This window comes from Lemur catta, chromosome 3 (assembly GCF_020740605.2).
Source record: "Lemur catta isolate mLemCat1 chromosome 3, mLemCat1.pri, whole genome shotgun sequence".
Taxonomy (NCBI): domain Eukaryota; kingdom Metazoa; phylum Chordata; class Mammalia; order Primates; family Lemuridae; genus Lemur; species Lemur catta.
The window spans coordinates 52,981,774-53,006,770 of NC_059130.1; the positions used below are offsets into that span (position 1 = coordinate 52,981,774).

Below are 24,997 nucleotides of genomic sequence, written 5' to 3' on the forward strand. Positions count from 1 at the left end.
TTGACATAAAAATATGTCAAACCCAAACAATAAATGCTATATAAATGAACTATCACATGTCTTCATTACTTTAGATTCCATCACACCATTTTGGAGCTGAACTTTGTAGAGCTTTTCCTCCTTAACAATGTACTATTAATACGAAGCTTAAAAGAATCAGAGCAAATTTTTTACTTAGGAGGCCAAACAAGGTAAATTCTTCCCACAAGATCCTACTCATAAGTCAGGTATTGCCACTAGTTTCAGCATTAAAAAGAAAAATAGTACATTCATTCATTCAAACAAGTATTTAATAAGCACCAGTCATATATAAGACACAGTTTCATGTGCTTCAATAGCATAACAAACTAGAATAAAGGTTCTTTATTACCATTTCTAGGCCTAGTGATGTAATGAACTGGAATAAGTACAAACTAGAAGTCAGGCTATGCTGGGTCTATATCTAACTCTACTTAGCCAAATTCAAATCTCTAATCCTCTGTGTTCACTTATTAAGTGAAGGAGTTGAAATAGATAATCTTTGAGATCCTTTTCAGCACAGAAATTAAATGATTTATGATCTTGTAATACAAGGAGAATACAGCATGATAGCTAAATTCAAAGACTTTAAAACCATACTGCCTGAGTTAACAACCCAACTGTTACACTTGCTAAACATGCAATGTTAAGCAGTTACTTAAAATCCTCTATGTCTCGGTTTCATCATTTGTAAAATGGGATTAACAGGACTTACAACCCAAAAAATTGTTTTCAGAGTTAAGTAAGACAATGTATGTAAAAAGTTTAGCAGAATCCCTAGCAAGAGGCCAAAAAAATCTCACATTATTCAACATTCATTAATAAATGGGTTACATTTTACTTTTTTTACTTAGAATTTTACATAATTTATAAGAACAGTTTTTGAATTGTAAACAAGAATTAAACAGATGAAAGTATAAAATTTAAAAATAGTACCTCTGACCTCAAAGTAAACTAAACTTTTTATACCTGACATGATGTGTTTTTAGGAAAAAGCTGTCCTGAAGAGTTGAGTTGAACAAAATATTAGAAGAGAGTCTGCTAATGATGGGAAAAAAAAAAAATCCTGAATTTAAAATGCTTTCACTGACAAAAGGATTTATGGGTCTGATTTTGATGTATTTTTAAAAAATCAAATCATCCTTAAGCAAGGCACACTTGTATAGCAGATGCATTATAAGGCATAACAGAAAAAAATAGAGCCTCAACACTGGTCTACCTCTTTGTTCACACAACAAATTTCCTAACAGATTTAAAAAATCTAATGTTTGTGTTCTTAAAAGCAAATATATTCAAATGAATATTAACAATTTATGGAATCAAAAACCTGACACACTTGTATCACTTTCAATTACTACAAAATTATTTATCATCACCTTTCATAGAAAAAGAATCTAGAAGAAAATTAGTAAAGAATAAGAACATAAAATATCTACCCATAATGCCTGGAAATGCTAGACGAGGTAGTTTCTTTTGCACTGGAAGCACCCGTGAAATCCACATCTGAGGTATTCGATGAATGTGCAGTTCCCTCAGTTCTCCTGAGATAAAAGAATTTAAATGGTATAACAACTATATTACATAACAAATAGAAATACTAATTTCCCCCCAAAAGAAAATATCTAGGAAAGGAGAAAATAACTCTCTATTTACCCTATAGAACAAGGTAAATCCAAGGTAGGATTCTCTGAAATTGATTCTTTATCCTGGAAAACAAAAATATATACTTAAAGCAAAAAATATATACTCTAAAGGTAGCTAAAAAAAAAACTAGCTTCTCAGTAATTTCACACATTCTTCTTCTCTGAGAACAAATACCAACGTATCCTCTTACCAAAGGTGGCTCAGCAGTTTTCTGAATCATTTTTCTTGTATATGGGCCAGGTGGACGACCTACAGATTTTTTCTTTCCTTTTTTATCTATGCCATTGCTTACTTCCCTGAAACAGAAAACCATTATGTATTTAATCTCTGTACATAGAAAACAAAAAGACAATGGCTCTGTGTATATAATCAGATATGTATATTTTTATTATTTTATATTAATGGCAACAAAAACTATATTAACTGTAAATTGAATCCACAAGTTCAGTCAAATGCATAAATAATACATTCTAATTTAAATAAATATGTCTTAACTTAAGAGATATCTACATTATGAAAGGTTTCAGGAAGAAAATGTTCTCTTTAACATAATTATGAAAAATATATACCACCTAAAGATTTTAAAAAGCAACAAGAAAAACCAGACAACTATATTGCATAGAAAATTTCAAAACTCCTCATAAAAGTTCAATTATTTAGTTAGGTTGTCACTACTTGGGGGATGTTTCAAGAATTTACTATTAAAAATGATTATGAATTTAACAGTTAACCCCATGAAGCCAGGAAGTATCTTTGCTCAAACTATAGTAGCTACCAAGAAAGGTTGCCTTTAAAGATAAATATACATGGATTCTTGAATGACATTATCAGAAAGCGAATGAAGCCTAGAGTGGCAAAATGTAAGAAGAAAAGAGCAAGGAATCCTTTACACTGGCAGGGAGTCATCTAAAGGGAAAAACTATAAAGAGCTAGAAAACTATTTCTGAAACATAAAGCCAAGTACCAAGCAATAGGAAGGAAAAAAATACAATAATCAAAGACATCTCTAATTAATAGACAGGAAGAAAAAAAAGAAAAAAAGGAATATACAGAACACCTATTTCAGTTACTCAACAATAGCTATCCCAAAAAGGGCCTGTTAGATAATAGGGATACAAAGATGTTCCCTGTGCCAAGGAGTTCACAATATAGTTAGAAAGTAACAAATGTGTATACAAGCAAGCAAATAAAATAGGTAAGTGCTATGAGAAAGTAATCCAGGAAAATTCAATTAAGAAAAACAGAGAAAAAGGATAATACTATAAAATAGGCTAAAAAGAAATGAATGGAGGAAAAAAACAGAAAAAACTCTACCCCTCCAGATGCCAAAGTAAGGTCAGAGGGAAAAAGTAGAAGTATAAGGCAGGAAAAAGTAGGGGAGCTAGAAAAACAAAGCAGAACTAGACCTACAATCAAAAATCTCAAGAATAAGATGGAGGGAATGTACATTGTTTGGAAAGATGATCAACATAGCATTTATAAAGGACCCCTGGACTAAAGAAAATACTCTAAGACTAAAAGGACCAATCCATACATAGGGCCCAGAAGGAACCGAGGATGCCTTTAAAGAAAGCTGAACCCTTATATGGTGGCATCAGATGATCTGATAGCTACCACAGATAGATAGAGCATCCTGTCAAAATCATAATAGGAATGAAAAAGTTTGTGGAATTCTTTTTTCTAATTTATAATATGGGTAATTGCTGGCAAAGGATTAGAGTGATAAAACGTAAAAGTGATAGGAGTAATAAGCATTCTTTCCTTCAGAAAACTTTAAATAGCATCTACTTTATTACACTCTTCAAATGACTATGACACATTGTAAACACAATGTAATTATTACATTCTCTTACTCCAAGATTACTATTTCATACCTTTAATTTACCTTAAATTTCCCTCTCCATACAACCCTCTCAGCTATCTTTGCCTCATATTTCATTGACAAAAGAGATGCTACCAGGCAAGAACTTTAATCATCTTCCAACTGTCCGCTATAACAGAACCAGCATCTGTACCCATCTTCTCTTTATTCACCTCATTTCATCAGAAGGATGTTTCTCCTCCTATAAAAGGCCATTCTCACATTTAGGCTCTAGATCCCTTCTCATTTGGCTTCTCAAAGACTTTACAATATCTTCAATTAGCTCCTCTCTCTCCTACACCAATCTCTTCTTCTCTACTGGATCACTCCTACTAGTACACAAAAACAGGTTCCAATTATCTCTCATCTATTTTTTTTTTTTTTTTTGAGACAGAGTCTCGGTTTGTTGCCCGGGCTAGAGTGAGTGCCGTGGCATCAGCCTAGCTCACAGCAACCTCAAACTCCTGGGCTTAAGCGATCCTACTGCCTCAGCCTCCCGAGTAGCTGGGACTACAGGCATACGCCACCATGCCCGGCTAATTTTTTCTATATATATTTTTAGTTGTCCAGATAATTTTTATTTCTATTTTTAGTAGAGATGGGGTCTCGCTCGGGCTGGTCTCGAACTCCTGACCTCGAGCAATCCACCCGCCTCAGCCTCCCAGAGGGCTAGGATTACAGGCGTGAGCCACCGCGCCCGGCCTTATCTCTCATCTATTTTTTAAAAAATCATCACTTGACTAGTCTCATCCCCCTCTTCAGCTGCCATTCCATTTGTTTGCTTCCCTGCACAGGAAACTTCTGAGTGTTAACACATTCCTACCCACTTTCTCCCTTTTCATTCAGAATTCTTAAAAATAGTTTCCTATTTTCCCCCTTTCCTTTATTGCTATTATTATTGTTCTGTTGAATCTGCCTATGTCCCTCATATGTAGGAGAAGCCCAGTTTTTACATATAAATTGGGCAGTGCTGGATTCAATCATTCTTCAACCCACTGCAATCTGGCTTCCATCTTTACTAGTTCAAAGAAATTGCTTTCTCAAGGTCACTAAAAACAAAATGTTAGCTTATCCAATAAACATTTTTCTCTCATCTTAATCCACCTCTCACTAGCATTCAATACAATTTCATATACTCATGTTTCTTGAAATACTCTCTTTCTTTTGGTTTTCATGACACTGAACTTTCGTACTTTCCTCCTATCTATCTCACTGATCACTTATTTTAAGTCTCCTTTGCTTATTTCACCTGCTCCAAATTTATAAATGATATCAGGACATTATTCTGGGCCACATTCTCTTCTCTATTTGATTACTAGGTAATTTCATTCATTTTCATGGCTTTATAAATTAGCTTCCAAGTTTCTATCATCTCACCTAACCTCTGCTATGAGCTCCTGACTTACATATATAATTTTCTATATCTCATATCATCCCTTAGATACCCCTCCCTACGAACCTCAAGCTCATTGAGGATGAAACTGAAGAATGCTTCACTCATTGTGCCAAAACCTGTTCTTCTAGATCTTGGCAGCAGACACCACCACCCACCAGTTGCTCAAGCCAGAAACCTGGGTATCATTTAATTGATTCTTCCCTTTCTTTCATAAATTGAACTCATTAGCAAGTCCAATTAATTCTGCCTCCAACAGAGATCTGAAATCTATTTTCTCTCCACCTACTCCTGCACAAGCACCCATCATCTATCTCTCACCTAGACAAATGCAAGAGTCTTAATTTTTTCGTGCTTCTATTCTTGCCTCTATACTATCCATTCTCAAAACAACATACTTAAGTACTTTTAAAAGATAATTAAATCCCTTAAGTGGCTCATTATTCTTAGAAAATAGCCTAAACTCCTTATGAAACCTACAAAACTTTACATGATGAAGCCCCACTTTACCTTTCCAACACCTCTTTAGTCCTCATTCATACCGCACTAGTCTCCTCTGAGTTCCTAGAACGTGTCTCATGGCCTTTGCACTTGTTATTTCTGCTATCTGGAGTACTTTCCCTTTGTTTTTCACATTGTTAGATCATTCTCATTCTTTAAGTTGCAGTTTAACTTTTTTTCTTTCTTTCTTTTTTTTTTTTAGACAGAATCTCACTCTGTCGCCCTGGCTAGAGTGCCTCATCATAGCTCACTACAACCTCAAACTCCTGGGCTCAAACAATCCTCCTGCCTCAGCCTCCCAAATAGCTGGGACTACAGGTGAGCACCACCATGCCCAGCTAAGTTTTCTATTTTTTGTAGAGACAGGGTCTTAGTGTGGCTCAGGCTGGTCTCAAACTCCCAAGCTCAAGTGATCCTCCCGCCTCAGTTTCCCAGAGTGCTAGGATTACAGGCATGAGCCACCACATCTGGCCTAAATAATATCTTTTTCAAAAATTTGTTTTATGTTTAAACTAATCTCATGACATTATTAAACATTATCTTAAATAGTCCTTCTTTATGCCTTTTTAAAGTACCATGCCCCATCGCTATCCATACCAGCAAAGTCTAAAATAAAATAGTATGCTATTTCCTAAATGGCACTAGCATGATCTGTAATTATTTTGTTTGTCACCTTTGTTCCACACTATAATGTAAACTCCTTGAGGCAGAAAGAAAATCTACCTTGTCACTGTATCCCCAGCAGTTAGATAATAAAGCACTTGATAAATGTACTGAATGAACAAATGAATAAATGAAAAATAAGTGAACAAACAAATGAATAGGCCATTCTTAAGCTGTTTGCTAACAAAATCAACAGGGTTTCCGACACAGAATTTCAAAGGCCAAAAAAAAAAAAAAAAAATCAATAGGGTCTATTCCTGGAAGGCCAAAGATCTAAATAAACAAATAAGCATCTAACATCAACTCTTTGTACCTTGTCTAAGCAAGAAATTATTGATAGGAAAAAAATCTGGGTAACTGCCACTTGTACTTTCAAATATACTAATGACACTAAATAATACACATATTTAGTTACAAATAAGCTAAAGAGAAAAACTAAGTCACAGATCAACTTTTACCTTGAATCAGATATAGGTTTGGATGCCTTTCTGCCTTTAATTTTAAATTCATGGGATGTTCCTTCAGGTTCTTTCTCTGCTTTGAAAGCCACATTTGGTGGCACAGGAGGAACACGAATGCGTAACCCAAACAAATGCTTCTTCTTCTTTATTTCTTTCCCAGACATAAACCTAAATTTTTAAAGAAATTAACTAAAATTTTAAAAACTGAACACATATACATGGCAGACCCTAACTCATAACTTTCAGATATAAGTTTCTTATACATGAAAGCCCACCCAGTACTACAAAAACTCCTTTCCCCTTGCTTTCCTTGATTTTTATGTGGCCTAGAGCCAGTCCACAGTAGAATAGGATAGGGGGAAGGGATGGGACAAGAACGGAGAAGAGCACATGCCTACTTGTCTTTTTAAACATGACAACTAACTTTTTAAAGGAATAAATAGCAAAGAATGGTATCATTTAGTCCCAATATGTTTTTCCATATATGCACATCAACTGTTAGAAATATCTCAAAAAAGTTTTAGGAAAGGAAGAATTCTATTTCAGATTGGATCTGTGAGTAGAGAAACCCTGGTCAAAAATAACAGGTAATAAATAGCACTGGAAAATGAAGTATTATAGAACTCAATCCTACAGGCCCAGGAAGTAAAATGAGTGTCTGGTATGCCAGATCTGAAATTGGAAATAACCTGGGGCAAAGAAGTATTATTTCAGTGGAGTATGGATTTGGGCCTCTGAAAAATATGCTCCTTAGCCCTTTCCTTTAGTTCTTAGGGACCTTATTCCCAAACTTCTCCATCTATGTTAGCTCTAGTGAAGCCTGCCTGGACACAAGAACCTCTACCAATTGGTTGGAATGTTCTTCCACTTATTGCAGGTTTAATAAAAGGGGAGCCTCCATTTCTACCATAACAGGAACAGATGTATTTCTGGCATCCTAAGTTGAAATTCAGAATTCATTGTCCTGTAAAATATTTTTACCAGTACAATAATTGTCCAGGTACATTATGGCTTTTTGAAGTGATCTAAAGATCTAGCCAATAGTTATCATAATATTATGTAAAGAGGAAATGCTGTCAAATTAAAAATAGCAACTTTTTGCAAACAAATTTTATAATATAATTCAAAAGTTTATTGGAGTCAACACACGCATTTATAAAATTTCTGCATTTTAAAAATATTTTCAAGAAATATAGATACACTAGTTAAAAAAGGAGGGGAGAAGATTTATACAAGAACATATCAAATGTTAATTATCTTAGACCACTCAAACTAGTAATATTACTTTTCTGTAAGTGATGGCAGTAACTAATCTTAAAACCATAGAAATCTCAATCTTTTTAAAAAAAAACATACTCTCTACAATATTTTCCCATCTTTTGCTTATTCCCACCAGCTAACAAGATTTTATTTTACTTTCAGTAGATTACATTATAGAAGTAAGTTATTGTTGAATATGCTTTTTCAATGGAACAGGCCAAATTCCCCCTGGAGATACTAATATGCCTACCACCCACCATTCTCAGGAGAAGGACTACTCTTCCCTTTTCTAAGCCCTCAGAATCACAGCCTCACTCTGGCTGAATGAGAACAGGACATTAAAAAATTTAAGATGGTATGTACTTGTTCTATATACCAATCCCACAATTCTTAAACAATGCTATTATTCCTTATACTTACTAATGTCTCCCTCATAGGGATACATAAAATAAATCAACTTACATGGTCTTGTAATCATTTAATGCCTCCAGAACATGCTCATATCTTTCAGATTTTGGTGTGTCTGCCAGCTGTGAAGTATCAAGAAACAATTTAACGCACTATAATTTCATCAATTAGTAATACACAGGTGCTAGATAGAGGCAATGTGATGTAGAGGAAAAAAAAAAGTGTTCTGACTGGTAGTCAGAAGGCCTAAGTTCTAATGCCAAATCCTTACTGACTACGTGACCTACAGTCATTTAACCTCTCAAGGCTTACTTTCTCACCAACAAAAGGGGCAGTATAAATCCTGCACTAATTGCTTTATTCGTTGATTATATGAATCAAACAATATGTGAAAGAACTGCAAACTGTAGACCACTACAAAAGCGGGACTTTATTATTAGTTATTGTTAAATTTTTTAAAATTCTAGAACCTGGGGAAATAATACATTAAAATTACTTTAATATTTACCATAAAAACTTCTAATAGATATCAACAGGAAAGAGTATAAGTAGTAATGAGAAACATACCAATTAATTTCCCAATACCTCTAATATTAGCATAAAATAATCTCTAAAATTTTTAAAAATACTGTGAACATGGACAATTTTATTTTCATAACAATTACAGACTTTAGTTAGCCCTAAATGGCTCAGTAATTTTTCATCATCAAAAACCATTTTAAAATCTAAATATTCAATTCTAGAAAATATTCTGTTTTGTTCCAATAGGGCTTTCCCTAAAAGACCTTTTTACCTCTTGTTCAAAGTGTTAAAGACTGGGGCCCATTAGCAAAAAATTATAAATTATAAAAGGACCATCCTAAATTAAAGCCACAAAAACTTAAAAAAGAAAAAAACTTCCAAAATATAATATCACACTTGACTTTTAAAATTACAGCCAGTATGTTCTTTATCAGTTGAAACTATCAAACCTCAGAACTGCTTTACATGAAAGAGCAAACAAATCTCCCAAATAGAATGCTGAAGCTAGAAGAGAGTTAAAAGTCATCTACTCCAACTCTATTTTACAGATGAATTAACAAATATGAAGGTTAAATGAACTGCTCAAATTCACCTGGTAAGTTGGTGAGAGAGCTAGAACCTAAACCCTACTAATAGTAAGTCCATTTATCCAACATTCACTGACAGGCTACTCTGCGCCAACGTGTTCAGTGCTAAAAATATATATATATACAAGTAATAGGACAATTAGGTCCTCATTCATTTATATTACACTGGTATATTATACAATCTCCTCCTATTGTAATTTTTGAAGTGTCCAATGATAATTTCTATTAAAGGAGGAATGACAGAATCAGACTTTAAAGCCCAAATAAGATCCTAGATCTAATTCACCCTTCCAGCAATATTGCAATCTCTTTTGCAGTAGAGATAGTCATTCAACTGTGACTTAATTATTACCATTGATAAAAGCTGATGAGGCACCTACCGAGGAAGCCCATTCCATAGGGCAAAACCTTCCTCCCTGGAGCTCTTTTACAAGACAGCTCTTCAAATATTTGAAAGCAGCCACCATGTCTAAGTATAAGATTAGGTTAAAATTTTTAACAATCACATCACATGATTATTTCATGTTAAGCTTTTGGCTAATTGTATCCTCTTCCTACTCCTCCCTCAACACCACAACCCTGAAATCTTACCAGATGAACTGCTATCAAATCAAGTATCCTCTATCATACATAGGTACTGTGTTGTTTGTGTTTACCCTAAAAGCAAAATTTTATAACTGTTGTTAATTTCATTTTGTTTGCAGCTCACTATTCCAGATAATCTTTTCTCCTAATTGTGTCATCCTTCTTGTGAGGGCAGAGACAAAGACAGAACCCTGTGGCCTTCCATTAGAGTCTCCCTCAAAAATGTCTCCAAAGCATTGATTTTGTTACTATTTTTCACTTAATTTTTACTGTAACCAGTTCACATTTTAATCTTACCTGAAATCAGGTTGTACTATGCCTACACCATGCCCTGGGCATGTGACAAACCAGTGTTGCTAAGCATATCAAAAAAGAAATCAGGATATTTAACATGACTTATTTTAATAAGAGTTTTCCCTTACTGTTTTTTTAAATCTTCATGAACAATATATCTGAAAAATCTGCTCTTCAATTTTTTCAACAATCAACAATAAAACTCACTTCCTAATTTCTGAAACCCACTCCTTTTTACTTTTCAAAACCACAATGGACAATGAACTCTACCTGTTTTTTTTGTTGTTGTTGTTTTGGGTTTTTTTGAGACAGGCTCTCATTGTGTTGCCCAGCTAGAGTGCAGTGGTGTCATAACAGCTCACTGCACCCTCAAACTCCTAGGTTCAAGCAATCTTCCTGCCTCAGCCACCCAGGTAGCTGGAAATACAGGCACATCCCAGCACGCCTGGCTAATTTTTCTATTTTCTGTAAAGAAGGAGTCTCACTATGTTGATCAGGCTGATCTTGAACTACTGGCCTCTAGCAATTCTCCCGCCACAGCCTCCCAAAGTGCTGGGATTACAGGCATCAGCTACCACACTCAGCCTTAACCCTACTTTCTTTTGGTACTTATTCTCTATGGTTTCTCTGAAATTTTATCTGCAAAGTCCTTCAGCACTCCACAGACTATTTTGCACAGAACTATATATTTTAACTATATAAAGGGGCCAAGGGCTCCTTTTCTGTGTTTTGCAAACTGAAAGTACAATTATTATCGTGTAAATCAGATAATCTGCATTGAAGAGCATCATATCATACGCCTTCCATCTGACCATGAGGTTTACAATATAATTTTCAACAGATTAATCCTTTTTGCTCCTCTCTCCAGATACTAATCTCATACTACCCTTTTATTTTCAGGTTTGTATATTTCTACACAGACATAAATGCTATTATTTATAGTATAACTCTTCCCTTCTATTACCAATATTGAGTTTCACACCACCTAGGCTTAAGCTAAGAGCTTAAGTAATATGTTGCCAGCCTATACACTATACGTGCTTAGTATATAACAATCAAGTCCCCAAGTATTATTGTTAATCAGATTTCTTAAATTTTTACTTAAAAGTACTATACTACCTCTATTATATATTTTCCTTTAATATCATTTCCAACGATAATACTTCATTGAGTTCATCTAAGCTTTTCTCCCTATCTCCCTCAAAAGTGAGGTAGCACTCAATACATTATTCCTCTGCTAGCAACTTTAGAGTTTTAAAATTTAAGACCACAGTTAACACAAAAATAGGGTGTTACAGCTAGGATTTCAATTCACATTAGGAATCAAAGACAAATGACAATATGCAGATTCCAAAATGTATTAATATCTCATTTTAAACTCCTCAAAACAATCTTACACAACAATGTGAGACTTGACTTTAATAAAAACTTTAGGGCCGGGCGCAGTGGCTCACGCCTGTAATCCTAACACTCTGGGAGGCCAGGGTGGGCAGATCGTTTGAGCTCAGGAGTTCGAGACCAGCCTGAGCAAGAGCGAGACCCCATCTGTACTAAAAAAAAAATAGAAAGCAATTAGCTGGACAACTAAAAATACATAGAAAAAAATTAGCCGGGCATGGTGGCGCATGCCTGTAATCTCAGCTACTTGGGAGGCTGAGGCAGGAGGATTGCTTGAGCCCAGGAGTATGAGGTTGCTGTGAGCTAGGCTGATGCCATGGCACTCTAGCCCGGGCAACAGAGTGAGATTCTGTCTCAAAAAAAAAAAAAAAAAAAACTTTAGGAGAACTTTATTGTGGCTTCAAATGTTATAAAGTATTTTTACTATCTCAAAGAAAATATTTCAAAATATATTATATATAGTTCCTCAAACAGCTATACTCAGTCTACATGATAATCATTAAGGCACCAAGTTGTAAAGACATACAAAAACCACAGAAGGCAACATGGTATAAAACTATCATCATCTTCTAATATGGTTCAAAAATTTTAGCTTTTCTTCCCAACAATCCTACACAACAGTCAACTAAAAAATATGTATATATAATAAATCAATGTTAAATTTGCCTTTCAATATGAAAAGGATCTTAACTTCAAAAGAAGTTTAAGATTTTTGAAACTTCTTTTTGGTACTAAAAGAAGACACACCTTTAGATAATAATGATGTGTTAATGTAGGTTCAATAAACTGTAACTAATGTACCACTCCGGTGGGGATGGTGATAACGGAAGAAGCAACACCAACACCTGTGATGGAAAGGGACAACCTCAATCTGCTCTAAAAAATAGTCTTTAACAAACAGGTCATAGTATTTCCTATATGACAATCAGAAAAAAATAAAAGCATAATACACCTAACAGAATACCACTGACTCAATATGTAATTACAGCCAACTAATTACAAATGTAAATATTTACTAGGTTTCCAAAATAATATAAAAAATACCATTAAAGTTCAGCCATTATCATCATATATAAAATCAAAGTTCAGGAACGGTAAATAGGGATAAGTGCCTCCCTGTGACTAGGTGTGCAATATATATTCCTAAGCAAAATGCCATTTAAAGAAAAATCAATTTCTCACATCATCACAAGATTTTTTTTCTTTTACCTGGGTGGGGAGAGGGAGGAAACCACATTTTAAAGAAAGTAAAATCACAACTCCTGTTTTATTTTTGAAGAGAAATTTCTAGGGAAAGTGTTTATATATTCTATATTATGTATAATAAGAACAGATGCTAAAAATGACTCAAATACTTCAAAGTACTCGATTATGAAATGTAAATAAAATAGATTTTGAACAAGAATATAAACAAAAAGAAATTTTGGTTAACTAAATTTGAATTAGTGACAAAATCCAATTTGCAATTCAATTTCAGTTACCCAAAGATTCCCTGTTCAATTTGGAATAATTCATTATTTGTATTACCTTTGTTTCTTATCTTTGCTGGTATATGTCACTGAAAACAAAATAAACTCAATTAGTGGTCGGGTACAGCGGCTCACACCTGTTAACCCAACACTTTGGGAGGCTGAGGCAAGAGGATCACTTAAGGCTAGCAATTGGAGACCAGCCTGAGCAAGAGTCTCTACAAAAAAAACAGAAAAATCAGCCAGGCATGATGGCACACTCCTGTAGTCCCAGCTCCTTGGGAGGCTGACGCAGAAGGATCCCTTGAGCCCAGGAGTTTCAGGTTGCAGTGAGCTATGATGACACCACTGCACTCTAGCTGGGGCAACAAAGCGAGACCCTGTCTCAAAAAAGTAAAATAAAATAAATGTAAACTAAATTAAAAACACTGAATAAATATCACTGACCCACATAAATTTTATGATCTCTTTATTATTAAGATCTTACCCTAAAATCTAATTATAATTATAGTATAAAGATGTAAAAGATTAATATAGAGAATTAAAAACCTGAGCTTCAATCTGTCAATAACCAGAATCTGCAAATGAGACATTTACATAAGAAGTCTGGATACTTTCTTACTTTAGTTAAGAGAAAGAGCAATGGGAATGATCATTAGTCACTTGTTCTGATAATAAATTTGATGGCTAAAAAAATGGAAGTACTCTTTTAAAAAGCAAAACTTTTTTTTATTTCTAAGACATTACCTCATAGGCTACAAAAAGAAAAACGTTATCTATTGCTGAAGTAAATTTTTTCTAATATGTATCAGAAGTTCAACTGGAGCCGAGACACCTGAAATTCATAAATTGAACTCTTTCCTTGAAAAACAGATTGTCACTTTTGTTTTATATTTTCAGCCTCAAAAATAAAATCTAAACATGAAAATTTAAATCTTAGCAAAAAATTATAGCATTTGAAATAAATACAACTTGAGTTTTTACATGTATACTCACTATCTACATCAAGTAACTACTGTAGAATTTCATGATATGAAACATAAAATGTACTAACAGGTATACAGACATCTGCATATGAAGTGCTAAAAGAGTCATGGCTAGAAAGAATTTTTAAATAAATACATTAGAGCATCAAATATTAAGATGACTATAAAGATGACTAAGGCATAAGGCACTAGAGTCACTACTAGTGCCTTATCTCTTACTTTTTTCTTATTAGTTTATTAAAATTTATCAAATTTACAAGTCACTCACTTTCTCTCAAACTTCATCTACAAAAAGAAGCATTTAACAGTGAACTTAACAAAAATTAGTATTTTAGTCCATTATCTAACACTCAAAACATGTCAATTGAATTTCAATATCTTAAATTTTAAACTTAAGTATCCTGCCGGTATTTATTTTATGGAGCTGATCTACCAACTGAAAAAACATGCATTATATTTTCCCAGGTGTCCCATAAAACTCCCAAAAAAACCTTTGTTATCCTATTAGATATGAACCTTACAAATTCTTTCATGTCTAAAAGCTACAAATGCAGAAATTCTTCCTAAATTACTCATCAGGGCCGGGTGCAGTGGCTCACGCCTGTAATCCTAGCACTCTGGGAGGCCAAGGCGGGCAGATTGTTTGAGCTCAGGAGTTCGAGACCAGCCTTAGCAAGTGCGAGACCCCGTCTCTACTAAAAAAATAGAAAGAAATTAGCTGGACAACTAAAAATATATATAAAAAATTAGCCGGGCATGGTGGCACATGCCTCTAGTCCCAGCTACTTGGGAGGCTGAGGCAGTAGAATTGCTTGAGCCCAGGAGTTTGAGGTTGCTGTGAGCTAGGCCAATGCCACAGCACTCTAGCCTGGGGAACAGAGTGAGACTCTGTCTTTAAAAAAAAAAAAAAAAGAAAAGAAAGAAAGTAAACTAAATTACTCATCAGTTTGCACAACTTTTACCTCAAAAAAGAATGCATGACTAAAATGCACACATCAAATTCCACCTATTATAAAACAAATTTGTGAGTTTTAACCTAAGCATAGTTAATATTTGTATTTCAATAATTCTAAATAAATGCTAAAAATAAGAGAACCATTAAACTTATTTCTAGTTATTTTCCTTTTTGTGCTTGCTATTCTATAGTTTCAAAATCTTCAATGAACATGTACTACTTTTATATTCCTTTAAAAAAAGACTCTTTGTAAATCAGCATAGGTGATACTTCACAAATAAGAAACAAAACGGGATGTCAGAATGAAGGGATATAATCTTTAACTCAAACAGCTTCACTCTACAACTCATTATTCTAACACTATCAACGGATCCCACCTTTCCTGGAAGTCAGAGATATTTAAGGGAGTACCAAAAAGAGAGTAAGAAAGAATGTTGGTTACATCTCTAAGTTTGCAGAAAACTTAGAGGAAAAGGAGGCAGAATCATGAGTAAGATATGCAATACTAAGAATTTCTCCCTCCCTTGTATCTTTAACTACAATAATTTTTACTTCAGAAAGTGGAAGAATCAAATAATTTATTTCCTCCTTCTACAATTTCCCAGACTCAACAGGCAACAAACAGGAGAATGAAAAGGCTGGTCCTGATATCTTTACCAAAGTTATTTCTCCCCAGAACTAAAAATAAAATTCTACTTTAGTTGCTGACTTATACATGTGTCTTAGTTGTTTTTAACAAAAAACAAAACAAAAAAGACATCAAGTGGCTAATGAAGTTAGCTCTAAGTCCACCTACCTCTCCGGGGTGCAATCTATCCCAGTTTTCATTAATGTATGTCATAAGCTCAAGTTCAGAATCAAAGTATTTCTTCTTGTGAATAACACTTAGGTTGTAAAGGCATAGGTGTGCTATATCTACCCTGGAATCCAAAAATAATCAAAATATATGAAAACAATGGTTTTTAGTTACTATTAAGAAAATCATACAGTTTCTTTACAAAACCAGTAATTAAAAACCAAAAGTGAAGTATTCAGGTAGACAGAACGATCAATATCACAAGTCATAGTCACAAAACAAAAAATCATTATATATGAAAATAATTGGAAAACACTGACTAAATATTTACTTGTCCTGAATAGTAACTATAAACTTAAACGTATTTGAATTACTTCTTCAAATGCATTCAAAGATCTGACTTTAAGAAAATATAAGCTATGATCAAAAGTTTGGTGTTTTCATTACCATTAATACATATAAGCTACAGAACAGATGAGACTTTACCAGACTTTATTTTACCTGATTCATGAGTTAACTCTTATGTTCCTAAAATATGTAAAACCCAGCAAAAATTTTTAAATACTTACCAAAAGCATTTTATTAGTAAATCTCCAAAATTCAACACCTTCCACTGTAGCACAAGTGTAGCACAGCGTAGCACAAGAATTACTACACTGTGAGGCTGAAATTGGCATGTTTGTTATACCTATCTCTCTTCTACTATATGCTATTCTGAAGGTCCAAAGAATCAGAAACAAGAATAAGAATTTTGAAGATCTAAAAGTTGTCTGAAAGCTACATTTATGCCACTCCACAATGAATAGCCTTATTAATTTAGCAAAAAAGGTAGATAATCCTTCGTGAAGGTGACATCAGGCTTTAGGATAAATAAAAGAAATAAAGGCAGGTATAAAGAAGATCAAATTTTTATTTAAGCCATGGAATTGTATATAAAAAGTTTCATCTTGTAGGTTTAAAAATATGCCTTCTTTTTTTAAAAAGACAAATTTCCATGCTTACCACTGTAATGGTAGACGTTTGAGGTATTCTGGTCCAGAACTGCAGACAGAGCAAATAAATGTATAAAACCTAAGGAAAAGGGGGAAAGTTTTACACTGAGTAATTAAGGATAAATTATTTAACAGTAATAGCTCGTATTGAACAAGTGAATATCCTACAGTTGATGTAAGGACTGATATTCAAATCAAAATATAATTTGAACTATAAAACTGTGATTTAATGAATTTCTTTTCTAATAATAAATGAAATTGTTTATGCCTGAAGGGAAGAGAAAACTTTTTGAACCATTAGAGACCTTCAAAGTTCACAGGATTTATACGCACCCATAGTTTACTAATGGCTTGAGTATGTTAGGAATTGTGATGGCTGACCCCATATATATCATTTCATTCAGTGTTCAAAATAACGGGTAATAAGATAAGCCCAAAAATATACAAGCAAAAGACCTTCCTAAAGTCAGAGAGAAAATTAAGTGGCATAAGCCAAGATATAAACCCAGGTTTTTTAATGCCAAATTTAGTAATCTATCATTAATTTTTATTTCTGGAGCTCACTCCGCTATTCCACATTATCCTAATACAGAAAGCACATTAAGACTGCTTTTAGAAACTCTTTGTCTCTAAGGCATAATTGTGTCTATAACAAGGTCCTATAGCCTTTTCCAATTCTCTGTCATAGGATCCCTGTGAAGTTCTTTAAAGGAAAGGTACCAATAAGAATAGTTTAGAGCACTGTGGGGCAGTAAGAGCAAATGTAATCATTGAAAGTACTCAAAAGTTTCCTCAAATAATATCAAAAAGCACAAATATTATGTATATTTAAAGTACATTATTCAATATTTTCCCTCTGAAGTGACTCCTTTCTAAATCACTGTTAAAACTATTTTTAGACATCTGAAACTACAAACATAACCACAATTAAAAAGCCACAAAAATCAGTCAGTAAAGGTCGGATGCCTTTCTCACCTGTCTCCAAATAGCATTGGCTTTTGAAGGCATTGCACACAAGCCTCATGAAACCACTGCTTACATTTGCAGCACTGTAGCATCTTTAAATACCAGCTATAAAAAAAAAAAAAAGTTAAGACTAAAATTACTGTTTGATGAAGTACTTTTTTTCATTTTTTTAAAAAACAACCAAGTGGCATAATCCAGAATACTGTTCTGAATAAACTATTACATTTCTGCTATACTGTGCTAATTTTTTTTCCAAAAAAGTTTGTAATACCAACCATTTCAACCCTCTTCTCTCTTTTATTCATGAGAATCTATAAACTCTTGAAAGATTCATCTACTATTTCTAGTTAACAATGCCTGGCTTCTATACTAGTAAAGGATCTCTCTCAAAGCACAAGCCTGGGCTTTTTTCCACATCAATTCTCTAAACCCTACGAAAGACCCGACTCAGAGGTACTGCTGTTTGCTCCAAATATCAAATAGCTTTAGGCAGCTTTCAGATTATGAACATTCCATTTATATCTCCACTGTTACTCTATTATTCTTGTCCATTAAAATAAAAAGAAGAGGAGTGTAGCAATTTTTTGGGAGGGGGCGCTGGGGGGAAGACATGCAGCAGCAGCATCATAGCTCACTGCAACATTAAACTCCTGAGCTCAAGCGATCCTCCTGAGACGAGTTCTCACTCCTGCTCAGGCTGTCTTGTACTCTTGAGCTAAAGAGATCTTCCTGCTTCAGCCTCCCAGAGTGCTAGGATTACAGGTGTGCGCCACCGTGCCTGGCCTTAATAAACTTAGTAACATAATTATAAATCTCATCTAAGACTCTACCAGATATAAATGCTTTGTGACAAGTTTATGTTTCAGTGTATGGGTCCACAGAATTATTTCAGACAGCTACAGATGCTAAAACTGAATCATCTAAGAAGGATAGCCTCTTTTTTCAGTAAGTTTATGGTTTTTGTTTTTAAGAGACAGGGTCTTGTGTTGTCCAGACTGGACTCAAACTCCTGTGTTAAAGAGTCCTCTGGCCTCAGTCCCAAGCAGCTGGGAGTACAGGCATGTGTCATCGCATATGGTTTTGATATGATGATATCCTTATTTGAAAATAATAAAAGACATTATTTCTAAGGAAAAACATACTTCATTTTATTACAATTCGCAGATACTTTGTTTTTTATAAAATGAGGTTGGTGGCACCCTTGAATCGAGCAAGTCTATCAGCACCATATTTTCAAAAGCATGTGCTCACCTTGTGTTTGTGTCATATTGTGGTAATTTTTGCAATACTTCAACCTTTTCATTATTATTATATCCATCATGGAGATGTGTGATCAGTGATCTTTGATATTACTACTACAATTGTTTTGAGGCACCATGAACTAGACCCACGCAAAATGGTTAACTTAATCAACAAATGTTATGTGACTTCCGACTGTTCACTGATCAGCCATTCCCCCATCACTCTTCCTCCCCTCCAACCTCCCTATTCCCTGAGATACAACAATATTGAAATTCGGCCAATTAACAACCCTACAATGGACTCTAAGTGTTCAAGGGAAAAGAAGAGCCCCACGCCTCTCAATTTAAATCAAAAGCTAGAAACAATTGACCTTAGTGAGAAAGGCATGCCAAAAGCTGAGACAGGCTAAAAGCTAGGCCTTTTGCACAAAACAATTGGCCAAATTGTAATTGCAAAGGAAAAGTTTTTGAAGGAAATTAAAAGTGCTGCTCCAGTGAATACATGAATGATGAGAAAGCAAAACAGCATTACTGCTGACATGGAGAATAAAGTTTGATAGAAGATCAAACCAGCCATAACATTCCCTTAAGCCAAAGCCTAATCCAGAGCAAGGCCCTAACTCTCTCTAATTCTATGAAAGCTGAGAGAGATAAGATGCAGAAGAAAGTTGGAAACTAGCACAAGTTGGTTCATGAGGTTTAAGGAAAGAAGCCATCTCCATAGCATAAAAGGTAAAGCCTCAAGTGCTGATGTAGAACCTGCAGCAAGTTATCCAAAAGATCTAGCGAAGATAACTGATGAAGGTGGTTATACTAAACAACTGGTTTTGAATGTAGACCAAGCAGACTTCTATTGGAAGAAGATGCCATCTAGGACTTTAATGATTAGAGAAGAGAAATCAATGCCTAGCTTCAAAAGACAGCCTGACTCCCTTGTTAGGGGCTAATCCAGTTGGTGACTTTAAGTTGAAGCTAATGCTTTTACCACTCTAAAAATCTGAATTATGGCACATGTACTCCGCCTGTGCCCTATCGATGGAACAACAGGCCTGGATGACAGCTCATCTATTTACAACGTAGCTTGCTGAATATTTTAAGCCCACTGTTGAGACCTACTGCTCAGAAAAAGAAGATTCCTTTCAAAGTATTACCACTGACAGCTTGGTCACCCAAGAGTTCTAATTGAGACATACAAGGAGATTAATGTGTTCATGCCTGCTAACACAACATATATTCTGCAGCCCATGAATCAGGGAGTAATTCTGACTTTCAAGTCTTCTTATTTAAGAAATACATTCTGTAACACTACAGCTGCCATAAATAGTGATTCCTCTGAAGGATCCGGGCACAGTAAGTTAACAACCTTCTAGAAAGGATTTACCACGCTAATGTTATTAAGAACATTTGTGATTCATGAGAGGAGGTCAAAATATCAACATTAACAGTAATTTAGAAGACACTGATTGCAACTCTCATGGATGACTCTGAGGGGTTCAAGACTTCAGTGGAAGAAGTCATCGCAGATGTGGAGATAATGGAAAGATAACTAGAATTAGAAGTGGACCTTGAAGATGTGACTGAATTCCTGCAATCTCATGATAAAACTTTAACAGATGAAGAGTTGCTTCTTATAGATGAGCAATGAAACCAGTTTCTTGAGATGTAATCTACCCTTGGTGAAGATGCTGTGAACACTGTTGAAAGGATAACAAAAGATTTAAAATATTACATAAACTCAGTTGATAAAGCAGCAGCAGTGGAGAGGTTTGACTCCAATTTTCACAGTTCTACTGTGCGTAAACCGCCATCAAGCAACATCACATACTACACAGAGAAATCTTTCGTGAAAGGAAAGAGTCAATCGACGTGGCAAACTTCATTGTTGTTTTAAGAAATTGCCACAGCCACTCCAATACTGAGCAACTACCACCCAGATCACTCAGCAACCACCATGGAGGCAAGATTTATAGCAAAAATTATAAGTCACTGAAGGCTCAGATGATCGTTAGCATATTTTAACAATAAAGTGTTTTTTAATTAAAGTATGTACTTTTTTTTAGACACACTGCTACTGTACACTTAATACACTGTAGTATAGTGTAAACAATTTTTATATGCACTGGGAAACCAAAAAAATTGTGTGACTAACTTTATTGCAATTCGCTTTATTGTGGTGGTCTGGAACTGAACTCACAGTATCTTCAAGGTCTGCCTATAATGTATTTTCTTCCACCAACTGAGTCTCACACTAAATGTAAGCCATACATAGGCAAAGGTAAGAAGACTGCTTTTAAGCCAGGTCATGCGTTCATCAAATGACTAGAGAATACTAATACTCTGCTAGGTACTAAAGCTAGAGTGGTTAGCAACATCAGACACGGTTCTTGTGCTTTTGATAAAGAACAAGAATAATCTGCTTGATAAAAATAATGTATATAATGATTTCTACTTATTTCAAATAATACTGTTTGGGTGTTTGTTTTTTTAAAGAGACAGGATCTGGCTCTATAACCCAAAATGGAGAACAGTGGTACAATCATAGCTCACTGTATCCTCAAAACTCCTAGGCTCAAGAGAAGCAATCCTCCCACCTTACCCTTGCAAGATGCTAGGACTTCAGGTGTGTACCAATATGCACAGCTATTATTTTTTACAGAGATGGGGTCTTGCTATGTTGCCCAGACTGGTCTTGAACTCCTGGCCCAGAGCAATCCTCATGCCTTGGCCTTCCAAAATGCTGGGATTATAGCTGTGAGCCACCACACCCAGCCTCAAATAATGTTTTAACCTAAATAATAGCCTTAAATGAGCAGAAGGGAAAGATCAATCCCTAGGGTAATGTTCATTGTGCCTCTTTTATAAGTGATTTTTAAAAACTAGACAGGATGTTTCTTAATTCTGCAGGTGATCAAAAACTGAGAAGGGTTACAAAAATGTCATGTCACAAGTAAAAATCACAAGTAAAAATTCCACAAGATCAGAGATGAGGCAGAATGAAGAACCAAAACTTCATTCATTTTCATTAATGAACACTTTATATGTCCCAGCATTCTCCTATACGGCACACCATTTTATAAGAAGCACAGAGTCTGGTAAGGAAGAAAGATACAAGAAACCAATAATTAAAATTTAAATAGGATTAAGAATAAAGTTATTCACTAATGTTTTAAAAAGAAATAATGTAGTACAAATACATGATCCACAACTTGGCTTAGCATCAGCTTGTATGGAAAAAATAACTAGTTATTAGCTGACCTTCAACCTATAAACCCAAAACGATCTAAGAAAATATGATGGATCACCAAAAAGAGTTAATACAATCTCTTTGCAACAACAGAAGCTAATACCCAGGACTCTAGTAGCCCATTAATTATAAGCTCTACTCTAGTAGCTCATAATATTCTGTCGGATTATTTCTGGAAACACTGCATTTCCCAATCATGGAATGCAGTAGTACAATCATAGCTCATCACAACCTCAAATTCCTGGGCTCAAGCAATCCTCCTGCCTCAGCCTCCCCAGTGGCTGGGACTACAGGCGGGCACCACCAGGCCCAGCTAATGTATTGTTTTATTTTTTGTAGAGACAGCATCTTGCTATGTCGGCTAGTCAAACTCCTTGCCTCAAGTGCTCCCTCCTTTCTCGTCCTCTCAAAGTGCTGGAAATACAGGCGTGAGCCACTGTACCCGGCCTACAATTCACTTTAAATTTCCAAAATAATCAGACTTATAACAAGATTTTTAAAATATATGGACATATTCAAAAATTAGAAAAGATTTATTTTTGTGATGAAAATAATGGTAGATTTTCCTCCCCCCTAATTTTCTTTACTGAAACTTTCATGCATTTACAGTTCACTATCACTCCTATGCCACAATCAGTAAGAAAAACAATGTAAGCAATTAAACATTACTTAAAGGGCACTAAATAACTGTATTTACTTACTCTCCAGGGCCTCCACAATAGCAGTAACACTGCTGGACATTGGTTTTATGACCTGCATCCCATTCAAGGTCTGCCACACTATAGGGTAATGTCTGCTTCATGACTTGCAATGCTTTGGCATTTGGTCCTTTCTTAAGCGCACCACCCCTCTATATTATACAGAAAAAAATTATTTAGAAGAGTGAAGGCTAAAATTTTAAACACAATTTTATACTTTAAAAATATCTCTGACACTTCTGAAGAAAATTCCATTCCAAATTTCTACCATATCACAAAACAGTCAAAATTAATAACAGCTATTCATTTTGTGTTCTTCCTTCAAATTATTGCCCCCATTTCCATACACTATCATAAAATAAGTATAAGAAGAGTTACAAGTCACTTAAGCATCATTAGTCAAACAATAAACAGCACCTCTTTCTACCTAGCATTCATTGCTCATTTCATCCAAATAAACTTTCAGTGTACACAATCATTACGTTGATAGTGCCTTACAAATTCCAATTAGGGCTTTAGCCCAAAACACTTAAAAAATACCTTTGTTGTTGTTGCAAAAACACACTGTCGACAGAGCCATTTTTCATCTGAATCAATCACAGTGGAATCAATATGAGGTGTGTGACACAACTGATGATATCCTTAATATCAAAAAAGCATAAAGCAAATTCTTTTTTATTAAGTAATACTCTACCACAATTTCAAGAAGGCATTTTAATACTATCATTTCCTACATTAATATATTTATAACTGATGAATAAACTTAGGATAATAGCTTCAAAATACCAATGTAAAATCTTCAACAGGGGCACTCAGTGTGTAACAAAACATTTCCATAATAATTAAAAGAAATCAGTGTTTACCTTGGCCACATTTATCACATATAACCATTTCATTGGGAGCTTCTGAATACTCTTCTTGACATATTGTACAGACCATTTCCCCACTTCCAGTGGCTCCTAAAATATTTAAAACATACATTTAAAAGAGTCATAAAGAATCTCATATAACAAAACTACTTTTACACTCAGTGTGTAGCACATATGGACATTTGTTAAGTAGACCATAAAGCTTCACAAGACAAAGTACTGTACACAAAATGCTATCTCTCTGCTACCTATCTGTGTTCTTCCCACCTTTAACTTAAGAACTTAAGATGCCTGAAATGTTTACATTCATAATTTAATCTACTTTTTGTAGGAGGACACAATTTAAATTGCTCAGGTAGCTTCCTTTATTACTCATTTCTAGTATTCCCACTCTCAAGGGAGGGAACAGGAGATTTAGGGGGCTGGGGGGGAGTACTGTAAATACTAGAGCTACTTTCCAGAATACACACCTACTCATGTACTCATCCTACACCACTAATATCATGAGACTAAAGGAAAAAAGCAAGGAAGACATGGAAATTACCCCTTTCTATCTGGATTCAGAGCATTTCTTTTTATTTACTAATTTATGAAAGAGGCTGAACACCAACTATTTAATCTCCAGCTTCTCAAATCTGGAAATAATGGTGTCAAAAAATGTACCCTCACAAAATCCTACTGTAACAAAAGTTGGGGGTTCCACAAATATTAATTATATTTTTTACCTGAAGAAGTAAATCATTTCTTCCTTAAACATTTTTATTCTAAAAAAAACCCATCACACAAAACTTAGAATTTTATCACCCTAACACAAGTGTCATTTCCAATGTTCTTGTGTTATCTATTTCAATACAATCCATACCACAATGCACAAACTTTATTCACATACCAACAATAACACTCCTGGCCTCAAGCAATCCTTCCACCTCGGCCTCCCAAAGTGGTAGGATTACAGGCTCTTGAGCCACCATGCCCAGCCGGATAACCTTTACTTGTGAGATCAAAGTACATCTTTTTTACCATCAAGTTTACAAGAACCTTCCTATATAGCTTAGTGGCCTTCTATAGTATCCCTTATTCAAAATCCAACTGACTATGAAGTCTTGGCCATTTCATCGTAGAAATACCAAAATTTTTGCTATTATTTTTTGTTATCATTAAAATAAAGCTCAGCAAACATTTCTCA

The 24,997-nt window shown here is 34.7% G+C and overlaps 1 protein-coding gene across 6 annotated transcripts in view; it reads right to left on the reverse strand.

Annotated features, from left to right (window-relative positions):
• Positions 1-24,997, reverse strand: part of MTF2 (metal response element binding transcription factor 2) — a 60,299-nt gene that overhangs the window by 2,533 nt on the left and 32,769 nt on the right. For all 6 annotated transcript variants that reach the window (XM_045547518.1, XM_045547522.1, XM_045547521.1 and 3 more), the window contains 11 exons: positions 23,806-23,901; positions 23,483-23,583; positions 22,946-23,094; positions 17,769-17,864; positions 16,804-16,872; positions 15,802-15,925; positions 8,264-8,331; positions 6,539-6,709; positions 1,853-1,958; positions 1,672-1,724; positions 1,455-1,559 (listed from right to left, as the gene is read on the reverse strand). In XM_045547518.1, coding sequence (XP_045403474.1) covers positions 1,455-1,559; positions 1,672-1,724; positions 1,853-1,958; positions 6,539-6,709; positions 8,264-8,331; positions 15,802-15,925; positions 16,804-16,872; positions 17,769-17,864; positions 22,946-23,094; positions 23,483-23,583; positions 23,806-23,901 — 1,138 coding nt within the window. The remainder of the gene's footprint in view (positions 1-1,454; positions 1,560-1,671; positions 1,725-1,852; positions 1,959-6,538; positions 6,710-8,263; positions 8,332-15,801; positions 15,926-16,803; positions 16,873-17,768; positions 17,865-22,945; positions 23,095-23,482; positions 23,584-23,805; positions 23,902-24,997) is intronic.